General features: G+C 38.2%; 1 protein-coding gene and 1 long non-coding RNA gene across 5 annotated transcripts in view; one reads left to right on the top strand and one right to left on the bottom strand.

Moving 5' to 3' along the window:
- The window catches only part of LOC121370907 (delta-like protein 1), a 118,648-nt gene extending 102,609 nt beyond the window's left edge, over positions 1-16,039 (top strand). For all 3 annotated transcript variants that reach the window (XM_041496440.1, XM_041496441.1, XM_041496442.1), the window contains 7 exons: positions 1,780-2,037; positions 7,216-7,276; positions 8,472-8,602; positions 9,351-9,520; positions 9,946-10,159; positions 11,104-12,112; positions 12,530-16,039. In XM_041496440.1, the coding sequence (XP_041352374.1) occupies positions 1,780-2,037; positions 7,216-7,276; positions 8,472-8,602; positions 9,351-9,520; positions 9,946-10,159; positions 11,104-12,112; positions 12,530-12,668 (1,982 nt within the window). In that variant the 3' untranslated portion in view covers positions 12,669-16,039. The remainder of the gene's footprint in view (positions 1-1,779; positions 2,038-7,215; positions 7,277-8,471; positions 8,603-9,350; positions 9,521-9,945; positions 10,160-11,103; positions 12,113-12,529) is intronic.
- Positions 1-17,141, bottom strand: part of LOC121370909 — a 202,996-nt gene that overhangs the window by 35,717 nt on the left and 150,138 nt on the right. The window lies entirely within an intron of this gene.

The following is a 17,141-nucleotide window of genomic DNA, read 5'->3' on the forward strand; positions in this document are numbered from 1 at the left end:
TTTAATCCAAACATCTCGGGTTAGTGGTCTGCCGGCTGGATCCCATTCCTTTTATAATATATAGTGTTATTTATTGCATGTTGATAAATCTATACATTTTTGTGCTATTTGCATCTTTTGTGTTGATGGCTATTTAGTGTAAGGCAACACCCGTGGTCTTTGGTGAGTAATATACTAAAGCGAGGGCCCTAACTCTTGTGTCATTTTATGTAATGTGAACAATAGTATTAGTGCATTAGGGTCAATATAGTTATTACACTTTTGCGATTAGTTTAAAGCCGTTGCATAGACTACTACTACGAGATACATCGAGTAATCGTTTTTAAAATGAATAAGTGCCCCAACCAGTGCACCAGGCCATGGTATGTGCTGTGCTGTGCTGTCCTATCTGTGAAAATGCATATAAAAAAAACCCTCCTGCTAATGAAACAATTTAGCGGGTTTTCTCTCAACACTATCGGAATTACCAATAGCCAATGATAAATAAATCAGTGTGCTCTAGTGGTGTCGTTAAACAAAACGAAATTTAACGTTTAGCTTGTTTACTTCCATCCTAGTGAAGGGTTTAACCAGCAGTTACAAGGTGTCGGATATAAGGTAAAGTTTCACGTATTGTCTTAGAGTGTGAGAGAGCAAACCAGCAGTTACAAGGTGTCGGATATAAGGTAAAGTTCCACGTATTGTCTTAAGAGTGTGAGAGAGCAAACCCGCTGCTGCCGCTGCAACAGGTGGTCTTTTATAAGCCTTCTCCCAACACAGGACAGGACACATCACGATGTTTAATACCGAGGTCATTAATTCCGGTGACAAACGGATATTTGATATTCAAAATCCATTGATGGTACTACCGACTTGATAAAAAAGAAACTAGACCAATTGCTATAACTGCAGTGCTGACAAATAGGCTTCAAAACTGTTTGGAACAGAACAGTTTCTATCAAATGTTTAGCACACTCTGGAGTTTTCAGCCTTTCTGTTAGTGAATCTGGCAAATCATTAAATCACAGTCGTCTTGATGGGATTACTGAAATCCGTATTACACACTACAGCGGGTCCAATTAGTAATGCTATCAAAGTTGGGTCACGGCAATCGAATCAAGCATGGAACCAACGCTGTCCGTCTTCCCTGGAGTGTCTGCCAGATAATGGCAGCATTAGCCTGCAAGGATAAATACAATCCTGTGCTGTCAACGTGGTTCCAGAATTGACATGAATTGTCACAGGATGCAATGCTACCTTTCATATATACTATCGTTATTCTGTTGGTAGTAAAAGTAACATTGATCAGAATTAGGTTAGTGTTTTAAAGGTTAGATTTGTTTTAGATCTGTCATCTTCAACCTCCCATGTGGTAATGGGGTGGGTGCGCGAGGGGTGGGGGTCGTGTAATTTCTGCCATTCCTTCTGTACGTGCGTATGTCTGTATACACAGTTCTGTCCCAAGCCTTTAACTAACCACTGACCCAGCCTGAGCCTTGAATGAATATAGACACATAAATAAGAGTTTTCAATCAAATCATACACATTTTTTTGCTGCATTTGTTTATTAGCTGGTAGATATTTATATGTTTATATTTATACTTAAACAGTTCACTGGCGTAGCCAGGATTTTATATTGGGGGGGGGGGGGGGGGGGGCACTGTATGTATGATTTTATAAAATTTAATTCAGTAAAATAAAGAAAAAGATCTGATTAGGGGGGCATTACATCTACAACACATATATACTATATATACTATAGATAGATAGATAGATTAATAAAGATGACTTGCATTGCAGGTAGTACGAGGGAGCAGATAGCGAGACTGGCCACCCAGGGCAGCGTGGACGTTGGGCCCGAGTGGAAACAGTTGAACTACAGCTCGCGCTACACCAACCTGGAGTACCGTTACCGGGTGACGTGCGACGAGCACTACTACGGCGACGGCTGCGCGCAGATGTGTCGCCCACGTGACGATAAGTTTGGACATTACCGATGTGACAAGAACGGGGACAAAGTGTGTCTGGATGGATGGACGGGGGACTACTGTGAACAAGGTTGGTATTCTATCATGTGTGTTTTGTAATTTCCCAGACTTCCCAGACTAACCAGTGTAATACGTTTTACACGCATTTTACATCTACCAAATGCTCCAACTAAGTTTATGGTCAACATTTTTTGTTGTTAAAAAACAACAAGAAAAAGTTGAAAAACCACCACTTTGTTTCACTTTTTATTCTTTTAGTTTCAGTCTTTGGGTTGGAGACTTGTTCAGTTTAAACCAAACAAAAAAATATCTTAAAACGATCGTTCTAGGTTGGGTTTTTTCTTCTTTCAGCGTTAAACGAACTGATTAATCGTGTGTAATTATATATCTCTGATTCAATCTTGTTCGCCTGCCAGGTACTGACGTCACAGTGTGGTGTCGTAATGGTTTAAACACTAGATGACTTTTTGTGATAGAATGCTCTTTACAAACCTTGGAGGTGTGGTTAAAAATATTGTTTATACACTGAACCAAGTGCACTTTGATAAGCTTCTAATTGCGTGTATACGTACATTTGACTTCCAATGTTTGATGGTGTTAATCCATCGATAGTGTTAATGGGTCGGTTGTTTCAGTATAGCTTTCTTACAAACCTAATCCTCGTCGTTTTTAACACAATTACGATACACTGGTTTCAACTTTATGCTACGCCGGTGATTTCATTAAGCTAATCAGCTGCTCATAGTGTCTGCTGCAAAATCCTTTATCCGATAATCGGTTTGTCTAGACGTTTTTTGAAACACCTTCCATCCCCACCAATAAAGTGGGAACGTACCGCTCGTTTGATCGCGCAGGGTCTCACACCACCTATACGACAGACGTCACACCTTCACCTCCCTGTCGCCGGTAATTTGGTACACATGTAAGGCTAATTGGTTATTACTTACACCACGGGAAAAACTAGCAAGATTTCGCTAAAAGTAAACAGTGCTCAGTTCAAAGAAATGGTTAATGTGTGATATCTGAAGAAATCATGTTGTAAATAATACTTCCATTGGATTTATCTTTACCCCCCCCCCCCTCCAAAAAAAGAAGAAGAAGAAAAAAAAGATTTCGCTAAAAGTAAACTGCTTTCAATTGAGGAAATTGTTAATGTGTGATGTCTGAAAAAAAATTCTTTTTTTTTGTAAATAATACTGTTTCACTGAATTTACTTTATAACAAAAACCCGCTCGCTTGCATTTCCAAAATAAATATTATTATATAATTAGTATAAAATGAATAGCTTATGAATAGCTTATTAAAATCACTGGCGTAGCATAAATTTGATACCAGTGTATCCCAGCTGTAAAAAAAAACCCCAACGAGGATTAGTTTGTAAGAAATCCATACTAACACTACCGATCCGTTAGCGCTACAGAAATGTTATTATTATTATGATGATGATGTACTGATTTCCAGCATGTAGACACGTAACTAAACGTACGCTTGGCAGTGAAGTATTTATGTACCTTTTTAAATGCTAATCATAGCACATGACATACATACGAGTAAAAATAAATATCGTTTACAAATGGTTGACGCCAAAAGCTACTAATTTATTGATAGCAGAAATAAAGAGGCAAACGATAAAAATGTTTCCCTCAATTTTATTACTTTTAATATGTTTGTACGGTGGTCACTAAGGGGTCATTTCACGATGTTATTTGATAGTTTGTACATAATTTATAGATCACCAGTCGATTTGATAAAAAAAAGACGGCTACAAAAAAGAGAGGATACCAAACAAACCTGGATTAAGGCTACACTACTACAGTGTGTTCGACAGCATAGGCTGGTGTACCAAACAAACCTGGATTAAGGCTGCACTACTACTAGTGTGTTCGACAGCATAGGCTGGTGTACCAAACAAACCTGGATTAAGGCTGCACTACTACTAGTAAGGCTGTGTTGTGTTGGACAGCATACAGCATAGGCATAGGCTGGTGTACCAAACAAACCTGGATTAAGGCTGCACTACTACTAGTGTGTGTTGGACAGCATAGGCTGGTGTACCAAACAAACCTGGATTAAGGCTGCACTACTACTAGTGTGTTCGACAGCATAGGCTGGTGTACCAAACAAACCTGGATTAAGGCTGCACTACTACTAGTGTGTGTTGGACAGCATACATAGGCTGATGAGTGGGTTATTTTTTTTTTATAACACTGAAAAAAGTTATTGCGAAGTATTTTATTGTCAAGCAATGATTATTCACTGTGGAACATCATGTATATGCACGGGATGTGTATTGTTAACAGTCTGCAGCGCATTATTTAGAAGAGCGCGGTCGTCCGTGTAACTGTTACCCTTTTCATTGGAGTTAAACACAGGTAACGCCATCTGTTGCACTACACTGCAAAAGGATGTATTGTTGGCAAAGTCAAGGTCACGGGACGAGGTTTTCATAAAAAAAATAGAGAAAGAACCGTACAGAAATCCTCTGTTTTGGATGTAACAAGTGCTTGCTCGCTTGCCCTAACCCCACGTGACACCAGACCTATTTTGTCGGCTTGCTTCTCCAACAATATCGCTCTTGTTGTTTTTATAAGCGCTCGCGCACACCTTTTGTGCATCCGGCATTTTGGTATTCTTCCAATCCGAACACCACGTAACTCGGTCAGGTCCATCGATTTCGCAACCCATGGAACACTACGCAATGCATAATTACATCGCTTTACGTGAGTGACGGCACAGTGCACACGCATGGTGTATTCTTCAAGAGAGTCCAGCTTCCATGGCGTCGAAGACATTTTTGTCCTTTACAATCAGGTTCATGGCCGATTAATACAGATCTTTTCTCTTTTTTCTTTTCTTTTTTGAAAGAAAGGGGAAAAAAAGAGAAAGAAAATCCCCAAGTATTTCTTAATTCTAATCAGTGCCGTTGTGCGCGTTGCCTTTATCATAAAAATCAAGCGAGTACCCTGGGGAAAAGTTCTCTTTTTTTTTAAATTCTCCATAGTGAACTAAAAGATAGGTAATCTATTGAAATGTAGTGCAATAACGAAAAGATAAAAGCGTCGAAACAGCAGGTGCGCCGGAGTCCCGAGCCTGCCTCAAGCGGCCAGGCCAGCTGACATTCGCCACGAGCTAGTGATTGATGGTTGGAGGAGGACCTAAACCGGGACACGCTCGATGGGCGGGACAAAGAACGCTGGCCCACTTTATTCCCGCGCAATTCTTACGATCAATATGTTATTATATACATGAATAATGCATATACAACCTGTCGTAGTTAGCCTACATTGGCGGACAGTCCTATCCATAATATATACCTCTGTGTGTGTGCGTGCATGCGTGCGTGTATACACGTACGTACACATGTCTGCACACACACACACACACACACACACACACACACACACACACACACACACACACACACACACACACATATATATGTGTGTGTGTGTCCGAACTTATTATGATTTTTTTTAAACCTTGATATACGAGTTTGCAATTAGTACTAATTATAGTATGTAAGATTTGGTATATTTTTAATATATATATTTTTGAGTCACAAATTTCTAATAGAATCACTAAAGTTAGCCACCCCTCGCAACAATTTATACCTTCCCAACACACACACAAACGAACACGTTGTCTTGCATCAAATCACGCGATCAAAACTGTATATGTAGTAAACCTGAGCAACTGTTTAAATATTTCAAATATCGATATAAATAGCGAATCGGCCAGAACACTTGTTAGACGGGCTTCTCGTTGAAGTAGTTTTGTTGTAGATATAAGACCGATTACCCCTGTACTTGCGGGGTGGCAGCTGCTGGGCATTCTGATAAATGTATATGAAGTGGATCGTGTAATTGTCTCCCCGCACAATACTAGGGTAGCGCAGATGTCGAGTCGGACCGGTATTCGAAACTGTTCCGTCACCAGGACAGCTGTCCAGTCGTAAAATCACCATAACCGCATAACCGAATGACTGAACACAACAGTGCCGCCGCCGCTATTTGAAGAAAACGCTCATAAGCTTCAACTCTCATCGCTGTACATAACTAACGCACGTGAACTTCACGCGGTCCTACTGTACAGCTGTTTGTCTATTTCCTTTCCTAATAAACAAAACGTGGAGATGCACAACACACAGTTAAGAATCAGGGACGTTTTGACCATTCCCGCCGTTCAAGAACGGTTCGCAAAAAAGAAAAAGAAAACACCCACACGCATGTCAAGATGTTTATTGACATCTGGACACATGTACCGACAGTAGTGCAGCCACTGTCAATGACAGAGTGTCGAAATGCGATCACGCGGGTGTCGGGAGATGTCACCGGTTTCAGCCGACAGGAGAACATGACGTCCGGCCGTCAGAATGCCCGGGCCAGTTACTACATCGAACATGCCTTTCAGGAACACCCGTCAGATTTATCTTAATGACCCATGATGACATCTTGATCTGATTGACACGCTAAAGGAATTCGCGCGATGACACATAGCGGTTAAAATAATCCATATGATAGAACGCTGAACCAGCGATACGGTTTAGACGAATTGGACGAGATGCGTATGAAGTAGGGTACACATGCCACAAATCACACTAGCCTGCCTGAATTAAAATTTGCAGCAATTGGTCCGATTCCTAAGGCATACAGTCCACGTTTTCGTCTGTTATTTAAAACATTTTTTAGCACCAGTAGCGTAGCTATGAAGCCCATACAAAAATTCTTCAAGCACAAGTAAAACAAAATCAAAATAAATAAATAAACAAATATAATAACTCGTGAATAAATAAATAAATAAATAAATAAACGAACTCTACGATAAGATTGTACCCAGCAATTACAAATGCCTGTATTAAGGTTAGATAGGTCACATAGGTCACTGCTGTCTGCAGTAATAGTGCCTCAATAATAGTGTGTACAATTTAAAAACTGAACGCTGTCTATAGCACAGAGTAGAACGAAATATAACGATCTTCGTACAACTTCCAAACTATCAAAGCACAGAGTAGTTGTAATGTGTAGTTCTCAACCATGTGCAATTTTCCCCAGTCATATTATTGTACTAAAGGTCAGATGACATAATAATAAATGGTTTATTGAAAAGAAATATTTATTACAAAGCGGGAACAACTATACGGTGAACGGTAGCTGTTACACTTCCAATGCCAAAGCAGCACGACTATGCAACACACTGTCAAACAAACTATGGAAAGGCAAACATTTAACATAAATATTTTCTCTTTCAGCAATGTGTCTCCCCAACTGTCACCAAAGTTACGGCTTCTGTGATGTCCCCAACGAGTGCAAGTGAGTACAAATTCTTTTATTTTGTTACTTTATAACAACATCACAGAACTGCAAAAAAAAGGTATTACAATACAGAAGAATATATTTAATTGAGGCTGCAAAATTTGTGTAGTAGTTCGTTGTGTTTTAAATTATGTAGGAAGTGCAATTGCTATGTGAAAGGAGTGTAAGCTCGGGGTAACGATCAAATAACGCCATAAAAATAAACACGCAGATATTGCTTCATAGTTTCGCGTGGATAGCCAGTCTTATCGCCCGCTGCACGCGACTCGAATTAGTCCGTCGTCTGCTCGCTGGCAGTTGGCTTCCAAGCGTGGGAAAATTCTCCCGCTTTGACGTTCTCCCAGTAAATTTTCATCTCTGCATTTCGACTGTTCTGTGCTTCCAATTCAGTTCTACTGAGGCATGACCAAGAAGACACGACAGCAGTTTACTCGCCAATCTCATTTCGAAGTTTGCTTTTCTTTCCCCCTTCCCATTTACTGATAATCTCTTGCAGAATCTTCTTGGAGCGTGAAATGGCACGTGTTAAGACTCTGGGAGACGATACGCATGTTAGTTATTAACCAATTAACAGACAACAAACATGGCGCAGAATGGGTGTACATATATGTATATATTTATATAACATATATGCACATCATATGTCATAAAGCTTTTCACAAATTAAGTTAATTTTTAACGTTATACAAACGTATATATGGAAATATTATATTATAAACATTAATATTTATTTTACAAAATATTTTTTGAGTTATTTCCTCTAAGCCTCCTTTTGCAGTTAGTAAACATGGCATCGTTTAGAAGTATTCACTGTTTAGATATACTTAGAACACCTATGGCGTAGACTAAACAGAAACACTTATAGTGTCACATCTCATAATAATAATCCCAATTATATCCGGTTCATGTATATAAACTAGTTGTTCCCAAACTCCAATTTAAAGTGGAGATTACACTATAGCTGAACAAACAAGCATTTGTATCTTTTGTTCCGAACAGCGGTTTATGCAGCTGATCCAGCTGTATGTGTGTTATATTGATGTAAACGATAAAGTGAAATTCTGTCATACCTATTTGCCAGTGTACAACACACTTACCTATTGATCAGCTTATGGTAATTACATGTTTAAGATTTGTTTTGAAGTGACTGTCAAAACGTTGGTGACATTTTGCATATTTTGCTATTTTTCAGATGCATCATGGGTTGGCAGGGGCCGTACTGTAACCAGTGCATTCCTTACCCAGGTTGCCAGCATGGATCATGTTCCAAGCCGTGGGACTGCAACTGTCAGGAGGGATGGGGTGGACTGTTCTGCAATCAAGGTATGTATCTAAACAATGGTCACTGTCAAATGTGCATTTTATAAACCGATTGAGGATGGTGTGGTAACAGTTCATGTTAAAAATTAATTTTAAAGTTTCCATATTGCAGCCCCATAGTTATTACAGCAAGGGTCATGTTAGAAGTTTGGTTTAGCCAATTTTTGGTATATCTTGAGTATGTTTGAAAGTTATAAATAAATAGCTAATTTAAACATATTGTATTAGCCAAATACTAAATGTTGTAGTTACTTTCTATAAAAATCAGTAATTGGCTAATTTGGCAGTGGGCAGGGCGAGTCCTGTTAAACTCTAAATATACCGTTTAATGTTACACAAACAGTATAATTGATTTTTAAAGAAGTCCCTTGGTTTAATAACCCTGGTTTAAACTACATGTACTTGTTAAGTTAAGAGAACAGAAATGATCGACAAAACCTGTGTTAAAAATGGCTTATGTGGAGAGGAATTATTTCACATATTAACTACACTTTACACACATGACTAGTACAAAAAAAAAAAGGACAAGCACGTGCTCGAATGTTTTGTTATATAAACTAAACATAATCAATTTGTTATTGTGAACCTGTTTAAAGGTTTTTTCCCAGCTTGACATTAGGTCGATTTTTTTCAATCAATACTTCTTGCTATTCAACGTATTGTCGTTAAAGGGTGCAAATATAAAATTGAAAAGTGTTTGAGAACGTTGTAACAGTTAAACTTATGCATATGTTTCTTCGTTGTTTTTAAGATCTCAACTTCTGCACTCATCACAAACCGTGCAAGAACAGAGGGACGTGTACGAACACGGGCCAGGGCAGCTACACATGTACGTGCATCCAGGGTTTCAATGGCACCAACTGTGAGGTGGAGATAGACGATTGTGAACGGCAGCCATGTTCAAATGGAGGCACTTGTGAGGTACATATAATAACCGCAAATAACCTTTTTAAAACAATCCCGTAGGAAGCCCAAAATCATTGGTAAGGCCTATTTTGGCTCCACTGTGCGTGGAGGATTGAGACAATGCTCTCTGCCCATTTTCAAACAGTGTTTGGTGGAATTTCAAGCAGAATTAATGACACCATGCAGTGTTTAGTTTTTACTTTAATAAAAAATCCTTACCACTTCCTGTGGCCTTGGTAAATGTAACAAATGAAGCCCCATCTACATACTGTACATGATGAATTAGTCAGCTTAAATCAAGAAATCACTGGGTGGAAGAAAAAAACCCAAACATTTTATCGGAAGGAACAACCACATAAACATTTACAATGTTCATGACATACCAGAACTGTAAGATAAGACGTTTTTTAATGCATCACTAATGTGGGTTTATTTTGCAGGATATTGGCAGTGGATACAGATGTCGCTGCCTGGAAGGATATTACGGCAGACGATGTGGAAATATAGCCAACTCGTGTGAAAACAACCCCTGCGGAAGTGCAGGCACGTGCCATGAGCGGGAGGGAACGTATGCATGTGAATGCAACCCAGGCTACACCGGGCTCAACTGTGAGATTGATATTAATGAATGCACGTCAAGACCGTGCAAAAACGGTGAGTTACTCTTCTGATCCCCATGTTCCTATTATACAAATGAACCATATGAAAACAAAGGGCATGAAATTGCTTGACAAAAACCCCAAGAACAAACGATTTGATCATGACCTCACAAAGTTTTAAAACGTCATAGTACTGCTAATAACATGACACTGTTTTTATATATATCATAGTACTGGTACTCGCTGAAGTCACTCTTAAAACACAAGTAAAATGTGTTGCTTTTTTCCCCTCTGTGTACCGTTTCATATCGGTTTTCCTAGTCGGTCAATATATGAAAAATGTCAGTCAAATAACTATATTTAATATAATACTACTATTATGTTTTGTCTATATCTGGAAACAAAACACCTTGGAACCAAATACTAATATGTTTTTGTCGACACCTTTTATCTGGCCTGATCTCTTGATTGATTGGACTGTTTTTACCTCCGAGCAATAAACAGATTAAGTGTAGAAAGCGAGGGTCAATAGTTTGTACTGAATAAACTACAAGACCTAGCCAGTATTCATACAGTGCTTTACTGTGTGTAGTGTGAATATTTGTCGGACGTTTTCCCCTCGCAAGTGGGACACGTGCGAAGCTGTTGAGTGCACCTCCTGGTTTCTAATAAAGAATATCATTGCCACTAATAATGGCGTTCACATCAAATTCCACGTCTTTATTGATAACAGATCTGCTTTGATACTATTACTAAACCCATCTGAGAAAATCAATTGAGTCATTGTGATGGTAACAATGAACAGTACGCGATTATTTTCATACTCTTTATTTTTTCTCTTCATCATCCCTTTAGGAAACTGGTAAAAATCTCTACTAAGGTTATGGGAAAATAGTGATGAACAACAATATTAGATTTGTTTGTTTTTCCAAAAAACAAAAATTGAAAATATTTTCGAAAATTAAATTATTGATTGGTTATGTTTGTTTTGTGTTGTAGGTGGACGCTGCATAGACCAGCTGAATGGATTCCGATGTGTGTGCTATCCTGGCTTTTCTGGACCCACGTGCGAAGAAAACGAGGACAACTGTTCCCATAAGCCTTGCTTCAACGGTGGAGTCTGCGAAGACGGTCTGAACGACTTCAAGTGTCGCTGTGTTCCTGGATTCGTTGGACCTCTGTGTCAGGACAACGTCGACGATTGCGAGATGAGACCATGTGCAAACGGAGGGTCTTGCCTGGACCGTGTCAACGATTTCTCCTGTTCTTGTGCTCCAGGCTTCATGGGAAAGGACTGCCGCATCAAGATTAACATGTGTGCCAGCGATCCTTGCAGACATGGTGGAAAGTGTATAGATCATCTGGCCGAGTATAGCTGCGAGTGCGCTGTTGGATTCTGGGGCAAAAACTGTCAGTTCTATGAAGGAATGACCAGCCCAACTGATGTGACGACGGAAGCTACTAGAGTCACTGGAAATGGTGAAGGTGGTATCATTACCACCACGGAGGAAGCTGGTGCAGGAAACCACAGTGGAATATTTCAGCCCGAATCTGAATCAGGATTATCCAAATCTGAACTTCTCATGGTGGTGGTTCTTGGTGCAGGAATTCCACTAGTGCTGATTATCATTGTCATGATTGTGTGTCTGTGTCGGCGCCGCAACCATAATAACAAAGAGAATAATATGGAGAAGGAAAACCAACAAAACATTGTGAACAACATCAACAATAAGATTGTTGAGTCGAGTTCATCAAACATTATCCCCACAATTTCACAGAGTAGTTCAAACAGTTCCAGTATTAAAATTAGTAATGAAGAAAAAGACTTCAGTATGAAACATTCAAAACAAACTATTTTAGAAATATCTAGTAGCAAACAGTTTGTGAAAGACTTAAATACAAATGAACATTCACAGCCATATTATCCAAAAACAGACTATGATTTTGGAAAACCACCCAAGCGGCTGGATTTGCATTCGTCTCCTGTGGAATCAAATGGTTCCATAAGGTAGGTTATCTTCCAGTTATTCATGTGTGAAATAGCAATTCAGTATTCAACATATGAACTAATACTAACGGTTTTGAGCATTCATATGATTACGTAAATACAGTTGTCCTTATATGGATATTGGTTTGTGTATGAAATAATGCTAACGGTTTTGAGCATCCATATGATTATGTAAATACATTTGTCTTTTTATAATGGATGTTGCTATATGATGTCTGAAGTTGAATTAAGCTTGTGGGAACATCCCATGATATTATCCAGAATGGCATTGGGATTCGCATAGATGGACATTAATTTAAATCTTATTAGTAGTGTTTCATAAATCTACTGCACTGATAAAAAGATATTAACCCATATGACAAAAAAAGAAAGCAAGAAAGAATGTGTATATTCATGACTCTCCAATTGTTTTTTTAGTGACTACAGTCCGAGGGATATCCAAGAAGTAATTGTGAAGCCTTCGTATATGGAAACCAACAGAAACTCTATTTTAGTGCTGGACCCCACAAATCACCGGCATTCACACGTGGAAGAAGTGTTTGCCACAGAGGTGTAGCAGTCCATGCAAGACCTTGACTATCAACACTTGCATACAGAACATGTTGTTTTTCAATGCACAGACTGCGACTGCCAACAGATGGCTGTAGTGCAATGCAAGTGTTTAACTGAAGTGCCTTGTGTTTTGTGCGGACATGCAATACGTTTTGTACAAAGATGGCTTTGTTAATACGAGATTATTATTATTTATCAAATGTGTTATTCAATATTATGGGGCTAAAAGCCTGTTAAAAACAATAGTTCACAAGTGCTTTGCATGGATTTAGTGCGAATGAGAGTGCATGGATGTGTGTCTGATCATTTCTGGCAAGCACTTGTGTACGTGGATTCATTCCACAAATTCCAAATGAGGGCATCTTGTTTTGTTTTTTTTAATAAAAAATTAATCTTTATAAAGACTTTGAACACCGAAGGTTCCAAGGACGGAATGCAATTCCAAAAACAAAGTTACTTGACCAACGTGGACTGGAGCTTTTCCACACACCACTGCCGCATCTTTTCATCGAAACAACATCGCTTTTTATATAGCCTGCGATGTACCGTTCTCCACCCCAGGTTGCTCATGTCTTGAGTAGCAGGATTTTACAAATGTTGAGATCACTGGCAGCAAATCATACTTTCATTCACGGATGCATTATCAGTAACGTAAAGAAACAAAACAAATACCATGTAACTATCACCAGACATGGATACACGTATCATTTTGCATTAACGTTCTATTGGGATGGTTTCCACACTGCAGAGTGTGTGTGTGTAATGTATGTGCGCGCGTGTGTGTGTCGCTTGTAGAAGGAGAACAATGGGATTATTTACTGGAAACAAACGCTTGGAATGGCGTGCAATGTCCAATTTGATGCTTTATATTGTGCAATCGTTGTCTGTTCGAAGTACTTGCCAGCCAAGAAGCAGTTCCATTTTGGTGGCAGCACACACTGGAAAGGAGATTGACAGGAGGAGCTCAAGTGGTGTTTACCAACTAGTCGAATGTATTATGTTTGCTGTGCAAGACTGGATTTTTGTACTGTTAAAAAGAGTTGTATGTATTTGTTAATATAATTTGATGCAATGATGTTGCATGTTGTCTCGACTCACTCCATCAATTGTCACCTGGTGTTGCTGGTAACGGGATTTCACCCACTGAAGGAAGGAAATTAAGTGCGATATTTAATGCACCTGGTTAAAAGAAAAATTCAAAGAAAATTATTTAAATTTAAAATCATTCATTTTGGGATAATGTAAAGTAGCTTGGGGTTTTTTCATGACTGGTTCCAGCCGTAATGGCACACTATATTGTATACATATGGTTAGAACGCTTTGTTCGCCTGCAACCGTCAGAATAGTTTGGTTCAGTCTCGGTATCCAATGAAAATTTAAAAACGTAACTTAACATGCTATTTTTAGCATTCTTGTAACATTAGCAACCTTTGAATGACAATAATTAACAAGACCGCTTATTTGGTCATTGATGTCAAAACTTGTTTTGAGACGGCAAGCAATCTGGTTTATCAGGGAAAACTAGTATGCAGTAACGTTTTCCAATTGCGTTCAAATTCGGTATAATTTCCCCTTGAGAAATTTCCCGTGGTGGATTGAAATTAAATAAATGTTAATTATTTGTCCAAACTGTGGACGTTTAATGCAAGAAAAGCAACGTTTGGTTTAATTAATGTAGATACATTTTGTGTTCAGGATATAGAAATATATCAACATGTGTAGCCAAACATTACAATGGACTGAGATCATGACTGTTGCGTATCAATGTGTCCTACCAGTCAGAACAGCAGCTCCAGGTGACATTTGTTTGGCAGTGTGATTTGTTGTTTAATCAGATGATTGACAAAATATCTCGTCTGTACAAATATTGCACGCTGATTGAAGAATATACTAATTTATTACCAAAATGCACCGGTGACACCGGTGCTAGGATATACTGAAAAAAGCCAAACGACCTCCACTGCTTCGAAAACGCATAACATTACATTTTGTGATAATTATTTTTCTATAAGAATAGAATTGGTAGCAAAATTTCAAAGCTGGTCATGGATGCTAATTGTTACTAAGAGACTTTGCAGTTTGAGGCAGTGGAAATCGTTTATGGTATTACTATTAAATAGTGGAATGAATTTCCATAATTGTTGTTGAACTTTCTACAAAATGGCAATTCTGTTCACAAGGAACCTCTGTATCACAAGTATTAGTGTGAAGCCAGGCTTCCCCTTGTTAATACGTCATATAATATATTTTAAGAAGGTAGGACTATAATATAAATAAACCCATGCTGTTAATTTTAACTGGCACGAAAATGTTTAAAAATTATTTTTTTGCAAGTTAGTTCAAAGCATCTCTCTTTATTTATTTTTAAAATTAAATTGTTGAACTAATTCCTGCAATATATACCCTTGCATCATATCGGTATATGCTCCATATTGTTAAGTATCTCCTTGAGATATGCAGCAACATTAAAACAAAAATGCTAGAGCGATTGGCCCACTATCATTCTGTGTCGAAATAACAAAGGTGTCAACTAATAGTATATTTATTTTCTTGAGCTTCAAACCTTGTGTTCCATTTGATACAGGGGATTCCCGTAGGACGGTGTCTGGCACGTGACTACACTGAAGTGCCTGGCGCCATACTATTTATTCTTCCTATCATTCCAAATTACATTACAAACAGCTACTTATCGGGCATGTCCGGCTCATCTTTAGCGAAGCATCTCATATTAACATGTATCACAAATATCATTAGAGCTATGCTGTACAATAGCTTTCGTTGTACCTTAACATTTCCGTGCTGTTTGCATTGATTAAAGTGTGTATTAATAGGGAGAAGAAAAAACTCCCCGATTTGTTAATTGCAAATCTAGATATGGATGCTAATAATGTCCAATCTATTAGAAATAACTGACCTTTAATGCATATGTGCATTTGGTTCTCCCATTTGATTTGTAAAAAAACAGAAGAAAAAAAAAAAAACAGTTTAAATTCATTGGCCATTTTTATATTCACGCCATTTTTCCGACATGCTCGATAAAGAAAATGCTAGCATTATCACCCATCAAAATATTGCATTATCTTCTACGCCAATCATGTCATGCACTTGTTAATTTATTCATATCATGTGACCATGTCTCATTAATATTTATCATGTCATGTGACATTCTTATCCTATCATTTACAATGCGCTGTCACGTACACAAACGTGCAGATAGTGTTCGTGTTTCTGTGATGTCCACTGATGTACATAATATGTATATTTATAGCAAAAAGTCAAGTTGTATATATAATTGTTATTACTTCTATACTATTAATACTGTGGTATTTCTCAATATCATTGAATAAAGAGGTCACAATTGCCTATTTTTTCAAATTTGAAGTGATGTTGTATGTTTTTACTATAATGGTTCGTTTTTCCAAAGTTTCAAATTATTTGTGTCTTCAGAAAATGACCTCCTCCTTTTGCGTTCAAGCTATAGTTGATCATGCTTTAGATTTGGAGTCCGTTTGTGGTGATAAAAAACGCCGTCTCTGTCAAGTCTTCTTTGGAACCCATCTTGACAGCCAGTGCTTTATCCTGGCATCATTGTAGAGGGGGAAGAATTGCAGGATGAGTAAATGACCAAACCTGTGTATCCTCTACAATTATTTCTAACATACCGTGATCTCCTTTGATATTGTTACAAGTTCAAATATCAAATAAAACAGGTGAAGTAGAGGTTGACAGTTAGGGTTGCATTTTAGAAGAAAACCTAAATATTCCTTTACAAAGGGCTTACCACTTTATTTTATATTCACCTTTTACAAGCTAAGTATGCTATGTCATATCGCCATATAACTGTTCTATTTTTACATTGATACCTGACGCGAATTTTACTGTATAGAAATATAAACAGACCGACCAATAATATGATTAGCGAGTCATTGAATTGTTTAAACGTGTGTATTGGAATGCACATATGGTGATAGTACTGATATAACAGAAGAACATACCAGTAAGATTATTAATTGAAAATCAGACGCGTGTAGGCTATTTCTGGTATCTCATTCTTCTCGTAATAAGAGTGATGCTGCACTACAAAACCACACCCAAATGATTCCCAGGTTAAGTATAGAATTGGAAAAGGACAAGCATGTGAATCTTAATGCCATAATCACTAATAGATCGCAGACAGGCGAAATGTATGGATTTTTAATTTACAAGTTGGATTTTATCGCTTCCCCAAATGAAAGCACTCGTCATTGGAAACCATTATCAGTTCACTTACCTATTGGCATATGTCAGTCGAATACATTTGCAGTGAAACGGGGTTCATTTTATTTAATATATTTTCAAAAGTTGTTTTGAAATGGCGGGGTGAGGTGGTGAGGTTTGAGCGTCAAAATCAAATCTTCCTCTTCTCAATGCGATTTTTTTCGGGTTATCAGGCCCGTAGGAACCGGGGAGGGGGGCACGTGCCTTGTAAGCCTTTTTT

This window comes from Gigantopelta aegis, chromosome 4 (genome assembly GCF_016097555.1).
Source record: "Gigantopelta aegis isolate Gae_Host chromosome 4, Gae_host_genome, whole genome shotgun sequence".
NCBI lineage: Eukaryota > Metazoa > Mollusca > Gastropoda > Neomphalida > Peltospiridae > Gigantopelta > Gigantopelta aegis.